Source organism: Patagioenas fasciata, chromosome 3, assembly GCF_037038585.1.
Source record: "Patagioenas fasciata isolate bPatFas1 chromosome 3, bPatFas1.hap1, whole genome shotgun sequence".
Classification (NCBI taxonomy): Eukaryota; Metazoa; Chordata; class Aves; order Columbiformes; family Columbidae; genus Patagioenas; species Patagioenas fasciata.
Window position 1 is genome coordinate 42,084,965 of NC_092522.1, and position 14,069 is coordinate 42,099,033.

A 14,069-nucleotide genomic window follows, 5' to 3' on the forward strand; every position below is an offset into this window, starting at 1 on the left:
ATATCTGAAGAGAAAGAAGAAAACATGTAGTTTAGTGGAGCCTTGATAAAGAACTTGATCCTATGCCAGAGAAAGGAAGGGAGGACGGATGCACAGAAGGAAGAATAATGTACTTTTTATTACTACGCACAGCTCAGCAAAAGTTCTTGCCACCACTTTCAGTATTTACATTGCATCACTAACTCCTCCTCCTTAGCTACTGACATCTCACAGATTTAATAAAATGCATAGGGAATAACATCAGAGAGTACCCAAATTTAGTTATTTCAGATTATATGTATATATATGTGTATATATATGTATACGTATATTATTTGTATATTAATATATATTTTAAAGTATGTCAGTAAATCTAAACTATGATCCCTTTTTTCGTCCAGAAACTATGTGTAAGTTTTTACTGCTCCTACAATAAAGCTCTGCAATAGGCATTCAAATTATAAATCTGATTCTTAACTACTACTTCCTACTACAACAGATTCAAGGATTTGCCCACCCTCCACAAACCTAAGTGTTACTTTTTAGAGACTTGGCTAAAATTAGGGATGTGAATCAGCAGAAAATAGACAGACAATACTTCACTCTAGACAAGCACTTTTCTGGAAGGAATCTCAACCATTACCAGCTTCAGAATATGGGTAATAGGGCCTTGTCTGCCTGCTTACTGTGATCTTTTCCTTGTCCTGCAGCAGTGCAAACGCTAGCTTGAGGAGTGACTGGCATCAAAGCCTGACGAATGGCTTTCTCCCAGCCCTGAGCTACATCAAGTCCAACTCCGGTGGCAGCAAGAACAGGACTCTGATGACTGCTGCCATTGTTTTCGCCAACAAAGTACACCATCGTGTCAGTGATGATCTCAAAACAGTGTGGATTGCTGCCCTGCACCACGTTTGAAAAATCTCGAGGCTGAGTCACCTGGAGAATTTCTGAAAGTGGAATCTCCTGAAGAAAAATATTAAAGATTAAAAAATTAAAATGCACATAATATTTTAATATATTGATGCTCAAAACTTAAAGTGTTTGCAAAGAAATCAAAGTAAATATAGCAAAATACCAAAACTAAAATATCAAGCTTCACAACTAATGACAAACTGTGCATGACCAGTGTTCACCCACAGTTTTCTGAATTCCTCTATACAAGCCTAGAGAGACTTCCAGCCCAACCACAGTTCTCTCTCTATAACCACTGTTTTCTACCCAGGCAAACTGCACTTATATTCAGCATAACACACGCCCCCACCACGTACAAATGATGCACAACTATAGAACGATCATTTCCCCATTTATACAGCTTAGCTAGAGAGGAGCATGACAGGGAAAAAAGTGAAACAAGACAACATTAGGAAGAAGACACGGTTGTATCAGCTAGTCATTAAGCACTGCTTCATGTGTGTGAATCACCTTGGGTAAAGATACTCTTTCATATAGATATTAAGAATTTCTACTGACTCCTCTACCTTGTCAGTTTAAGATCATGGTACAAGCAGTACTAGAGAGCAGATCTGAAAGAAGAAATGGTTTCAAGCTCACAGTAGCTGGAGGAGGGGCACTCCACACACAGGGGAAGGTGCACATGTGCACATCACTTGCAAGAGTAGTGAACAAGCAGGTGAACACCAGGCTGGTGTGAGGGGGACAAGAAACAGCAGCTGATTAAGATGAAGTGCAAACAAACATGAAAGCAACAACTGTGAATGATTCTGGCAGCAAAGACAATTAACCTGAGATTTAAGCAGTTTAAAAAGGGGTGCAAAGGGGCAAGTCAAAGGACGAAAAAGCAGTGACATAACGGAGATACAAGCAAGGAACATATTTTACCAGCTGTGTTTTGAATGCACAGGGCAATACAAGTATCAGAGAGGTCTGAGAAGAGACTGCATTGGTCAAGATAGGGATGGAAAGGATCTGGGCAAGTTTAGCTGGGTGTACAGAGAAAAGGCTTGATCTTAGAGATGTTATAAAGGAAGAAGCTGCAAGATTTCCACTCCCACCTAAAGGTGTAAGACAAGAAAAGGAAAAATACAAGAAAAGGAAAAATCCTGTTCATACATTAGAACACAGTTTCTGAATATTCCACCATCGAACACATTACTATATTAACAATACATTAAACTTATTGGTAAGCTTCATTTATATAACACCATGCTGCACGATAAATTTCCCTCTAAATCTTGCTTGCAACTTTCAGCTGTACAGTTGAAAATAATTTAATTTTTGGAACCTCAAAATAAAATACAAAAGCATGCAAGCTTTCAGTCACTACTTACAGAATGTAAAAATCCTAGCCTTCACTAGACATGTGGCCAAACAAATTCTCTAGCAATTGTGAAGAAAGCTTAATGTGCTAGGTCATTCAAGAGAATACCATATGCAAAATGTAAGGAGAGACATACTCAAGGGGATTAGAACAGGAGCTGCAAGCAACTTCTCAGACTTAGTCTTGGTCCTTTTCACTTGTAAGCTTTGGCCAACAATTAAACTAGTCGCAGCTTTGGTTAAAAAAAGACGAGGAAATGGAGATAATACTTTTACTGGTCACATGTAGATTTCAGGTCTATAAAGCACTGAGCAAATCAAGTGAAATGTAATTATTACTCATCATTAAATTACCTTGTAATATTTTGTTCCAGATTCATTTTGAAATAGCGTGAGGCATTTGCTGTCCAGTCTCCAGTAATGTCTTTTTCTCTATAAAATGCACGATACAATAATGTAAGGAATAAATCACCGGTATGGCTTTTGTTATCCAATTGTTTAAATGAGAAATGCTTCAAATTACTAAGATCATCAATTAGGATTAATCTACAGTTGCATCTTAGACTAGACACATAAAAAATACATTGAGAGTTATTTCCAGAAACCATTAAAAAAAAAAATCACTTACCTTACAGTAACAGCAGTGGCAACAGTAGTTATATTGTACAGGAAAAACACTTCCCTACACAGGTTTCACTCCATGTGCATGTGTTCACAAAACCGGAATTATTCTGATTTAGCACCAATTGTGGAAGAGTCATGGTTTCTCCCTCTGTGCCCTCACACCAACACTGCAAGTGTTCAAGGACTGAGCAAGCCTAACAAGTTCTTAATTCTTTTGTCAACACAGAATACTAGAAGGTCAATACCACAAAGTGGCAAGACAAGCAGGTTATGAGATTCAAGTGCACAAAATATGTTGGGGGGGAGGCGGAAATCAAGACAGACTAGATAGCTATTTTCTGGAAGTTTCCATCAATGAGAATTATCTTCTCCACAAAAAAGTAATATAAGCTGTTGCACATAACCGTCTTGGAATTTTAAGCAGAGGAACATTCCTCCAAAGAAGCTTTTGGAAAGCTAATATGGCTGTATGAATCTAACTTACTTTGCTTGCACTATGCTCCCATAGTTAGAAACACATTTTCATTTTTCTGTGACAAAAATCCAAGACTGTTAACTCTGGTCTAGGATGACCAAGTTTGAAACATAACACAGCAAAGCTTAAATCACTGAAATCATGGGGAAGCAAAGACTACCTGCAGGAGCTAGGCAAGGAAAGCTAGGTCATGAATGGACCTAACTAATGGAAATCCCAGCCAGCACTGAATGGAAACTGGGTGAAAGCATAAGGGTGAACCTGTCCTTTGGACATATATCCTCTTTATTACATCATGGAAGACTTTGGAGAAGAGGAATTAAGGAACAGGTTAGTAACTCACTCAGGGATTCAAAATGTGCCCACACCCTATTCCAAGAAAGGACAGTCTTGGAGTGAGGAAAAGAACTTAGACGACACAGAGACTTGTCCTTATAAAGGGTGAAATATCTGTTCCCCAGGGTCAGCAAGAAGTATACAGATATTGCTGTTAAAATGAACCTCTTTGGTTCATTCAGCCCAATAATAAGAATAAGAAAGTCTGACATTGCTGACAGCAGAGCAATCAAGGCAGTAGCCGATGTTGTAATGCCTAATTCGGAAGTCTCCGATTAGGAAGCTTGATGAGATCTTGCTTGGCTGAAGGCACCTTGCTTTGGGGCAGAATACTCCACTTCATTTGATTGGTCTTTTTTGGTAGATGTCATCTAGGTAGCAACCAGACTGACAGATGAAGAAAAACAAACTAAGCTAACGTATACAATCTGATCACTGTTCTATTAGGAGGTTCAAAAAAGTCCATGGAAAAATGTACTGCCTATACTGAAAGATTAAATCAGAGCTGAGTGCCAGGTCTGCCCTGAACACTGCTAGAATTGTTCATCTTTGTTTTACTACCTGGCCTTAGTTTTTCCATCGCCAGCTGATGATACCTTTATCTGTTAAGCAGCCTTGGCTGGAATCTCATCTGAAATGTGCTACATACTTATTTTGGTTTGTGACAAATACATCTAGGTTATTAGAAAACTGTACTTCAAACACATGTTTTTAAGACAGTTTCTGACAGACCACTTGAAGTGGTCTGTTTAGTTTACAATCACACAAACACCTAGATCACTAGCGTAATTGTGTCAACCATTTCAGTACTTATCATTTTATAATGATTTCCACTTTTTCATGTAGTAGAATAAAAGCACTGATACAAATATTTAGTTCAACTGCTAAAGAGCAAGAAGACATAAGCAATTAATTCCGAATTATTACCTCAGGAAAGCCAATACCTTAAACATGCAATTCATTTGAGACAGTTTAGAGATGTTTCTTCTCCTTAAAAGGGAAATGAACTATTCAATCACCACACAAAGAATTTTCAATAAACCACCGTTTTCACTTTGCACTAGATTTCTTTATAACAAACACCTTGGTTATATTCTTTCAAATGATACTGTAAATCAGAATATCTAAATCAGAGGAAAAAATACACTGGTTTGAGAAATAGTTTAACTTAATGTAGGAAGAAACTAAAGCCACTGACCAGATTGTCTCTGCTAGTGTAGTGGACCATCCATCCTTCCTTCACCATTGTACTGCTCTTCCTCTTTGTGTGCTTGATCGACTGCACAACTCTCATGAGAGGAATATTATTGCTTGTTGAAGGACTAAAAAAAGATAGAACAGTTATTATTTAACAAGTTAAAATACGACAGCATTGCAATTATACTGGTACTACACATTTAGCCCCTAATTTTCAGAAACAGGCACCTTCTCTTCCCATACAAATTCCCTTAATAGATGAAATTCATAAGAAGCAGGAGCTCCCACCAGCTCTCCTGGTGCAAGTACTGCAGTACTTAAATGACGCTATGGAACACAGAAGAAACACATTGGAATGAGGACACCTACAGAAATAATCCTCTCTCAAAACAATTAGCTGAGACTGCTGGTCTTAATCCAACATAAAAATATCATTAACATCAGCATTGCTATATTTTTTTCTTGTCTGTGTAAGCTGACTATGCTACTTCCTAGTATTCGTGTTACACTAATGAAGGTCCCTATCTAAGCATACTTTCAATTTATGAAAATATAAACAGGGGTGTGTTAATTCAAATCACAGCTGCACTAGTAAATTTTATTCATGCTCAGGGACATTAACTGTCCTGCAGACAAGGATTTGACAATCTCGAACATTCTGACAGAGTCATTAGTTAAATGTACAGCTTTTAACAGCACTGAAAATGGAGTAAATCACTAACTTGTCTGCTTAACACCAGAGCTCCTACATGTGGCACTAGCAGAAATGTTTGTAAATACACAAAATCACAAGGTAAACTGAAAACCAAAAAAGTAAGGATGGTTTAACACAGCACAGTTACACTGTAGAATTGGCTGCCACAAGATGTTGTACATGTCAAAAACTGTAATTGCTTCAAATCCAGTTAGAAACAGATGGATGAACCCTAGCTAGAGATGGAACACAAAAAAAAAAAAGATGCTCTTTCTAACTCAGGAAGTCCTTTAGCTATAAATCACTGAAAGCTGGGAAGGCATCACTGTATGCTCATCCTCACATATTTGTTATTGAGCCCTGAGCTAAAATGACCTAATACATCTGTTCTTATGTTATGAAGAATGACTTATATAAATCAGGGTAACACTATTCAGAATAATAAAGAAAGTAAAAAGAAGAAACTTGATTAAAGGAAGTGTGTAACAGTTAGAGAAGACTTCAGAAAAATCACTTTCAAGATAAATGAAGCAAACTTCTGGCTAAAATGCATATAGACTAGGATGTTAATATTAAAATATCTCAAATAACTCCTTTTAAATCAACACATGCATACAAGTAAGTAAATTAGGCTAAAGCCACAATGACTTTAGTCATGTCTTAGCCACGCTAAGCCACAAATTTTACTCCATTTTGTTAATCTGGTTTTATTTCTTTGATAACAGTCATAGCACAGCACTTATTCCAGTTAGAAGATACTATATTATTTCATTTACATTTCAGACTTTCTTGAGAAAGGACAACATTACAAAGCATTTCCAAGTTAAAAAAAAAAAAAAAAAAACACAACACCACCACAAACTTTAAGCAATAAGCTGGAATAATCAGAAATGTTTTACTCACAATACTGAGGAAAGCACATCCAGAGCAAAGAAATTCACCCTCTGACTTACCTGATGGTTTTGACAGCCTCCTCATCTTTGTCTGCATCAAGGTCAGATGGATCGATAAAGAAGATTTTGTCCTCTGGAGGAGAGGGCTCTTCAGTATCATCTAGGCTTCGACTGCCATCACTGTTCATTTCACTGCTATCAACTTCCATTGGCATGTCTAAGTCCTGGCCTGGGCTAGCAGGTTCTGGAACCAACACAGGATTCGGACATTTTTTCAAATAAACAATTCTAAAAACCCAAAGACAATGCAAGAATGCCCATAAAATTTCTTCTTCAGTTCACATTTATGTAAGCAAACACAAAAGTACAATCAGAATATACAAAATCTTCAATTTTTTGCTAAATGATGCAGAATATGCTAATGAACATTACCGTTTTGGTTTTGCTAAATGCCAAGGTAAGAGAGATCTAACTAAAATGAGAATCATTTGAAAGAAATGGAGTGAAAAGCTTAAGGTATAAACTTAAATCTCATTAAGTAATTCTGTTCCACCAGTAATCAGCACAAAGTAACCTTTCGATGCCTAGAGATGACCCAGAGAATTATTCCCATGCAAATGATATAATCTGTCAACAGATAGCCAACTCTATTCTCACTGCCCTTGTAGCCCATAATAGCAAAAGTAAGATAGAAAAAGGGGGTTGTGGTATCACAGAAAAAGAGAAAAGCAGAACAGATCTTATTTGCATCTGACTCTCTGCTGGCAGAGATGTAAAGTTTCCAAAATCTCCTTTCCACAACTTGCACTGTGGAAAATTAAGAATTAAGACATACCAATACCTTCACCTTTTTTTTTTTTGTCTGAGGAGAGCTCAATTTAAGTGTGAGACAAAGAACAAAAAAATAAACTACTCCTTATGTACTCAGAAGAATTGTATAAAATCATAAGCATCACCAGGGTGATGAAAGCAGCCTGCAGCATTACCATGTTGTACATTGTTGTTCATGGCCACCAATCTCAACACCCAGGCAAGAGCCTTGGAGCTGGAGAAGGCAGGCACGAATAGATGGGATACCTTGTGCAATGGCAATGGGCCCACCGGTTAACTGGGCTGCTGCCCAGGCCTCTGAATAAGGTTGTACAGTTTGGTGTGATCCGCTGCGCGCCATCAATTTTATTCCCCTCAAAAATACGTATGCCAAGAATCAAGATTTTGGACAACACAGTCACAGAATGGTTGAAGCTGGAGGGGACCTCTGGAGATCATCTGGTTCAACAGCCCCACCATGAGCCCATTTCTCCAGCCTGTCAAAGTCCCTCTGGATGGCAGCACAATCCTCTGGGGTATTAGCAAGTACTCCCAGTAATCAGCAAACCTGCTGAGGGTACACTCTGCCCCATCATCCAGATCATCAATGAAGAAGTTGAACAGGATTGGACCCATTATTGTCTCCTGGGGTACACCACTAGTTACCGGTCTCCAACTAGAATTCATGTCACCGATCACCACCCTTTAGGCCCATCCATTCAAACAGTTTTCAATCCACCTCATTGTCTGCTCAGCCAGCCCATACTTCAGTTTTACACTGGTCTAAAACTCATAAGGCTCTAATCTTCCTTCCACATACCTTTCCTCACCTTTCTCTTTCAACTTCACAACATCTATTCAGAAAAGAGTCCTTCTTAATTGAGGTTTCAAAAAATTTAGAGTGAGGTTTGTTTGGCTTGTTTTATTTTCCTTTCTCTTTCACCTCAAACTGCTAAGACTGACCACTAAAAATCCTGGATATGAGAAAGTCACAAAAAAGGGTACTTGTCTTCAGGTATTAACATTTAAAAATATATATTTCATGGGGAACCACGAGCAGACTGATCACAGCAGCTGTTTCATTCTTGTATACTAAAAAGGCTTCTTCATTTTTTATTTCCCTTCAGCAATCTCAAGCAAAGCTTACTGCACTTGTCAAGACTGATTAAGTAAAATTACAGTCGACAGAGTGTAAGTTTTACAGTGAATCTTTTGAATTGTCAACAATCTCAGGTGAAAAAAACTGGGAAGATAAAATAAAAACATGTAAAATTTTCAAAGATGAGGGAACCAAAAGCTGACGCATCTTAAGCTTCCAAAGATCTGTCAGTACTTGAAAGCATTTTTTCATCTTACCTCCATTGAAAGTCACCTCTCCAAGACAGTCTTTAGGTACTTTAGGTGCACAGCGTTTGTGACAGTTGAATCTGCAATCTAAAAGAGAAGATCAATAAGCCCATAATACCAGAACCTTACTCCTACTCAGACACTAACACTCTACCATTCTCTGCTTCCACCACAAGCTTCAGTTCAGGTTCGTACATTTGCATGTGACTGAAGACAGCACCAATGATGTCACCTCCAGAAGGAAATTAACAATGTTGTCCTGATGTCACATGTTGATTTACCCCATTGCTATTGTCAGCACTTCCCCTTCCAGTGCAGTTTTCTACTTCTCTAGCTTTCTCTGTAGTTATTTTTTCCATTATGATGTAATTTTTCCCATCCTCTCATCTGTTCCACACCCTTTTTTCCATTTCTATATGATTTAAATGTCTCATCTCTATCATTTTTCCCCACCTGCTGCCAGGGACTTGCAGCCATCAGAGCCTCTAGGATCACACACCTATATCACAGAGTAAATCCCAAAGTCCAGTTCCCCTATCAATCGGATAACAGATTTGGCTGAACACAGAGGCTCCATTTCTGCCTGCTGACACAGGGCAGACAGAATAAACAATGTTTTGTACAGATCTGGCCTGATGTGAGTTGGACTCTCACCTGGATGTGTGCCATTTCTGCATCTGAGCTATCAGATGCAGCTCACTGAACAAATTCCAGCATACAACACTAATGGTATTAACAGGAATTGTCTTCGTTAGCAGAATCACTCTAATTTTCAACTCTGTATCAACGTCATGAATTTCAACACTCCCTAATGCCCCCACAACTGTCTTCAAGCTGATGATTTAGCCTCTTTTTGCTATCCAAAGCAAGCTCATTGTGCTTTCCTTTTCAGCCTGGATAAGAGAAAAATCATTAATTCCTTGTTTTTAGTAGCAGAGACACCAAACCCTGGAGTAAAACACAATCCTGTTCACTTTCTCAGTGTCTACAAGGAACCATCCTAGGAGATGAATGAACTGTGCTTCCTGTGGCAGTGTTTTCAGGCCATATCACAGAATATGGTAACTTCAGTAGTTTGAAGGGGGATGGAAGAAAAAGAGACATTTCAAATCCTACCAGGCAACTAGAAAGACTAAGAGCGAGTTAATCCTAACAAATTAAACTATGTCCAGAAGCATTCTTGAGTCTAATCTAGTAAACAGTTAGAAACATCCCCTAGCATACGTTCGGCCCACAGCATTAGCACAATCCCAAACAGCTCCCAGGTCTGGTTCATAAATCAGAGCATCCCATGAGATTGTTCCCAACAGGTAGTCTGCAGACAGCCACTCAGGCTGGGATGCTAGAACTTGTTCATGAGCATCGGTCATTTTGAATCAAGGTGCTCCAAATCTATGCATGATTAAATCTTATTTTTTCAGAAAAATGTACAATGCACAAGCTACTAAAATTAAAATGAGGGCTGCCGTAATCCTCTCCAAAATATACAATTTTTCAAAAATTACTCAGCCCCGTGTCACAGTATACAACCTTCTGGCAATCAAAACGTAAGATGAAATCTGTTTTGAATACAAGACCTGTACTGATATTTGTAACTGCAGCATAAAGTTAAATGGTTACCTTTACATTGCATTCCTTGGCGAAAAAGGCCCTTGAGCAGCCGTTTGCAATATTGGCATATGGTGGGACGAGTGTAAGAGTGAACAGCAAAGGTGTGCGGAACCTTCACTCTGCAAAGCACCATCTTCTCCATCCAGATGGGGCGGCCACTCCAGGAGGGAATCCTCTTACTAGGTTCTGGGCAGAGACGCTAGAATAAAGAAGGTACATGTGATTTGCACAAACACAGTTCTGCTTTAGGAAAAAAAAAAAAACAACAACAAAGTCAGTGAGGCTGAGTGAGAGGCATTGGCACAGAAAGCAACTGGATATCAAAGTGACCTGGCCAAAAAGCTTGAAGAGGACATCCTGATATCGTAAAACAAAACCAAGGAAACATCAGACAGAAAAGCCTTGCAGAGAACAGGAAAGCATGTCTAAATCTTTATTTCCACAGAAGCTAAAATGCCAAAATCTCACTCTTATGACTTTTTCTTTTTTTTAAAGCAACATAGCAAGGTTCACAGGCAGCCACATACAGACTCCCATGTAGGGGATAAAATGAAAAACAATGGAGGTAAGCAAACCAAAATCCAATCACTACCTCAAGCTGTCAATTTTAAAAAGCAATGTATGGCATGGCTGGACAGTTTATTAAGTTAGGCAAAATGTTTAGAAAATTAAAACAATGTTGGAAATTAAACCCCCATGAAATCTTCATTCTAAAGTTAAAACAAAAACTTCGGCAATTAAAACAAAAAACACATGGAGTATCATACTGAATACTCAGCAGGATAAATTTACAGCTACCTACATCTACAGAAAAATGCAAAGGAACATGGTCCTGTGCATCTGATCTAAAGCGTTTTAGGACTGCTGGAAGATGAACTGCAAATATTTTAATACATTACTGATCATCTAAGCCAAGTATTCAAAATCAGCAAAGAAGATGTGCCAAAGAGGTACTAAACGTGCATGCAGAAATCATAAAGTTAAATTCCATGAAAGGAGAAATGCTTACAATTCTATGTTCACTGAATAAATCTTACCAATAGTTAGAAACATCAGAATAAATATTTTTCATGACTCAAGACTGGATTTTGTAGCCTCTAGCTTTTACATTCTTGAACAAGACAATCTATACAGCTCATATTTTAAACTATGGTAAGAATGTAAGAACTGTTATACTGTGAAGTAATAGAATTGTTTAAGTAGGAAAGACTAAGTGTCAAAAGCACTGCTTTTACCCCACGGCGAGAACAGCAATGAAACAAATGGATCTAATCACTGCCTGCCCTGTCTTAAGATCTCAATATAATTGCAGTATTCTCAACAATCTATCAGCAATCATCATAACCATTATAGCGAAGAACTATTATGGATGATGGTTTATACTGTAAGCCCTTCATTCCCTACACCCTCCTTTACAGGGTTTGGGTTTTTTAGATTAACTCTGTGAAAGCTTAACAGCTTATCAGGAACACACTCTCCTCTCCCAGGATAAAGGCTTACAATTTGTGCTACTTTGGCCAAGTAGCTATTCTACACCGATACCATAATTACAGAATGAACCTGTATTACAAAGAAGGCAAAAAGTTCTCAGAGTTCATATAACCATGAGCGACAGGCTAATAACAAAATTATCCATAAAAGTTATAATTTATTTCCCATTTAGTTTCTCACAGTAATAATAGTTATCAGTAAGTGTCACAGTCTAAGACTCAGCAGATTTAAAAATGAACTAAGACCAATCATAATAGTCAAGCTTAACTCTTTTGTACTCACTATGAGCCGCTTGCAACACTAGCTATTTCCCCAGAGGTTAAAAGACTTAAAACCAGAAATCATTTCCCCTTTCACTTTACATACTTCTTCAGAGGAAGAGAATGTGTATTCAGACTGTGAAACTCTCGGAGCTGAGAGCCCCGCTCCTGGTAAAGACACATTGGACAGACGCCTCTTTCTCACTCCACTGCAGTTATTGGGAATCTTGAAGGCACATCGCTTATGGTAGTTTAACCCACAACCTGAAAGAGAAGTTGTTTTAGACAAAAAACCTCCCAACGTTCAAAGCAACAAAAGTAACACTAGTATTTTGATAAAGCAGTTAAAAAGATGACCTGGAAAAAGAGTAAAGACAGAAATAGATTTTTCTGTTCAATTTTCTTATTTTACTGTTCTTGATGTGACCCACAGAAACAGCTTTTTTTGCACTACTGGCTGCAATATTGGTCTCTAGCAGGCCCATCTCCAGAAACAAGATCTCAGACTCCAAAGCAGCTGATGGCCCTCCTCGCTCCTCCGGCACCAGGAGGCCTCCACTGCTCCCTTGCTTTGGAGCACAAGAGCTGAGGAGCAGTGGCAGCACCCAACAGCAGGCTGCAGAGCTCCACTGCCAGCTGGAGGAATGCCACAAGAAAAGGGATTCTCCTTCATGAGTCCCTCCAAAGTATTTGCTCCTTATGCAAAGGACACACGCCTGTAAGCTATAACAGCTATTTCATTTCGAAGCAGGAAAGAGGAACGCTTCTTAAGCCACTTGCCCAAGGTCACACACAGCTCGTGTTAAAGTCAGGATGAGAACTTGGGTTTCCTGATGTACAACCCCCTCCAACTCCATTAAATACTGTATTTATCACGTGCTAACATTTCAAACAAGATATAATTTCCTCTTCCTTACTTTATATAGATATACACACCCAAAAGTACACTAAAAAAAAAGAATCACAGGCTTACCTTCACATTTTAATCCTTGTCGCACCAAACCCCAAAGCATTTCTCCACAGTAGTCACAAAAAGTAGGAGCCTTGTAGGAATGCACATAAAGTGCATGAGGACGAATCTGGAAATCTTCAACTGTAGCCAAAGCTTTTAAAAAATTGCGGTGAGTCATGGTTCTTGCCATAAAAATCAACAAGGACTTACAGAAATAACATATTTTAATGATGGCAGATTTGAAGAACACTAATGAGCTGTTTAGACACCAGCCTTTCACTACATAGCATTTAAATATGCATTTAGAAGATTACATAGTTTTCAGTAAGCTTTTTTATTGAGGAAAAATATCTGTTGGATTCTCTAGGCTAATGGTCACAACTAATCAAGAGTACAAGTCAAAATGTTGAAACCTCACTAAGCTGAAAAGCCAAATACAACAAGGTTTGTTAAAAATCAACCTTACAGTAAACATTTCAAAGAGCAACTTAATTTCCAGACTTTGTAACCTACAAAATTTTCAAATAAAGGACAGTTACACAGGTTAGATTTTTATATTCTAAAGCACTTTTTCAGTAAAAGATTTTTAGATTGAACTCTGTGTATATCAAAACAGAACTGTGGATAGAGTTTCCATGGAACACTGGCAACTTCACTAGTACTGTTCTTTTCCTTAAACAAGCATAGATATGTTTAAACAAAACAAAAAGAAAAAAAAAGAAGTGGTATTTTATACCAACATCACCTTGGCCTGACGGCTACTATCCTTTGATCAATGCGCACTAACACTTGATATTCAGATTCTCTTGTCTCAGTTTTAAAAGCTTATACTGAAAGAGATTTACATTACTTCAAAATGCATTGGTTTCGGGTGGTCTGTCTGTTTGTAAGTAAACTGTCAGAGATTGTCAAGAAGAGGCACACAGGATAAATTTTCCAAATATGCCATTCACCAGAAGCAATGACAAGCTCAAACCAAGATGATCCACAACCAAACACCCCAGACATGCCCAGAACAGTAGGTCCTGAAACGCAGCCAAGGAACTCAGCCTTATGACTCTGGAAATCATAATTTCTTGATCCAATTTACAAATCTAATCCCATGACAGCCAAGAGATCTCTC

General features: G+C 38.3%; 1 protein-coding gene across 3 annotated transcripts in view; it reads right to left on the bottom strand.

The window, feature by feature from the left end:
- The window catches only part of PRKD3 (protein kinase D3), a 43,383-nt gene that overhangs the window by 14,097 nt on the left and 15,217 nt on the right, over positions 1 to 14,069 (bottom strand). For all 3 annotated transcript variants that reach the window (XM_065833848.2, XM_071806188.1, XM_071806187.1), the window contains exons 4-11: positions 12,968 to 13,099; positions 12,101 to 12,258; positions 10,253 to 10,442; positions 8,642 to 8,719; positions 6,536 to 6,719; positions 4,890 to 5,013; positions 2,611 to 2,688; positions 666 to 942 (exon numbers count right to left, since the gene is read on the bottom strand). In XM_065833848.2, coding sequence (XP_065689920.1) covers positions 666 to 942; positions 2,611 to 2,688; positions 4,890 to 5,013; positions 6,536 to 6,719; positions 8,642 to 8,719; positions 10,253 to 10,442; positions 12,101 to 12,258; positions 12,968 to 13,099 — 1,221 coding nt within the window. The remainder of the gene's footprint in view (positions 1 to 665; positions 943 to 2,610; positions 2,689 to 4,889; positions 5,014 to 6,535; positions 6,720 to 8,641; positions 8,720 to 10,252; positions 10,443 to 12,100; positions 12,259 to 12,967; positions 13,100 to 14,069) is intronic.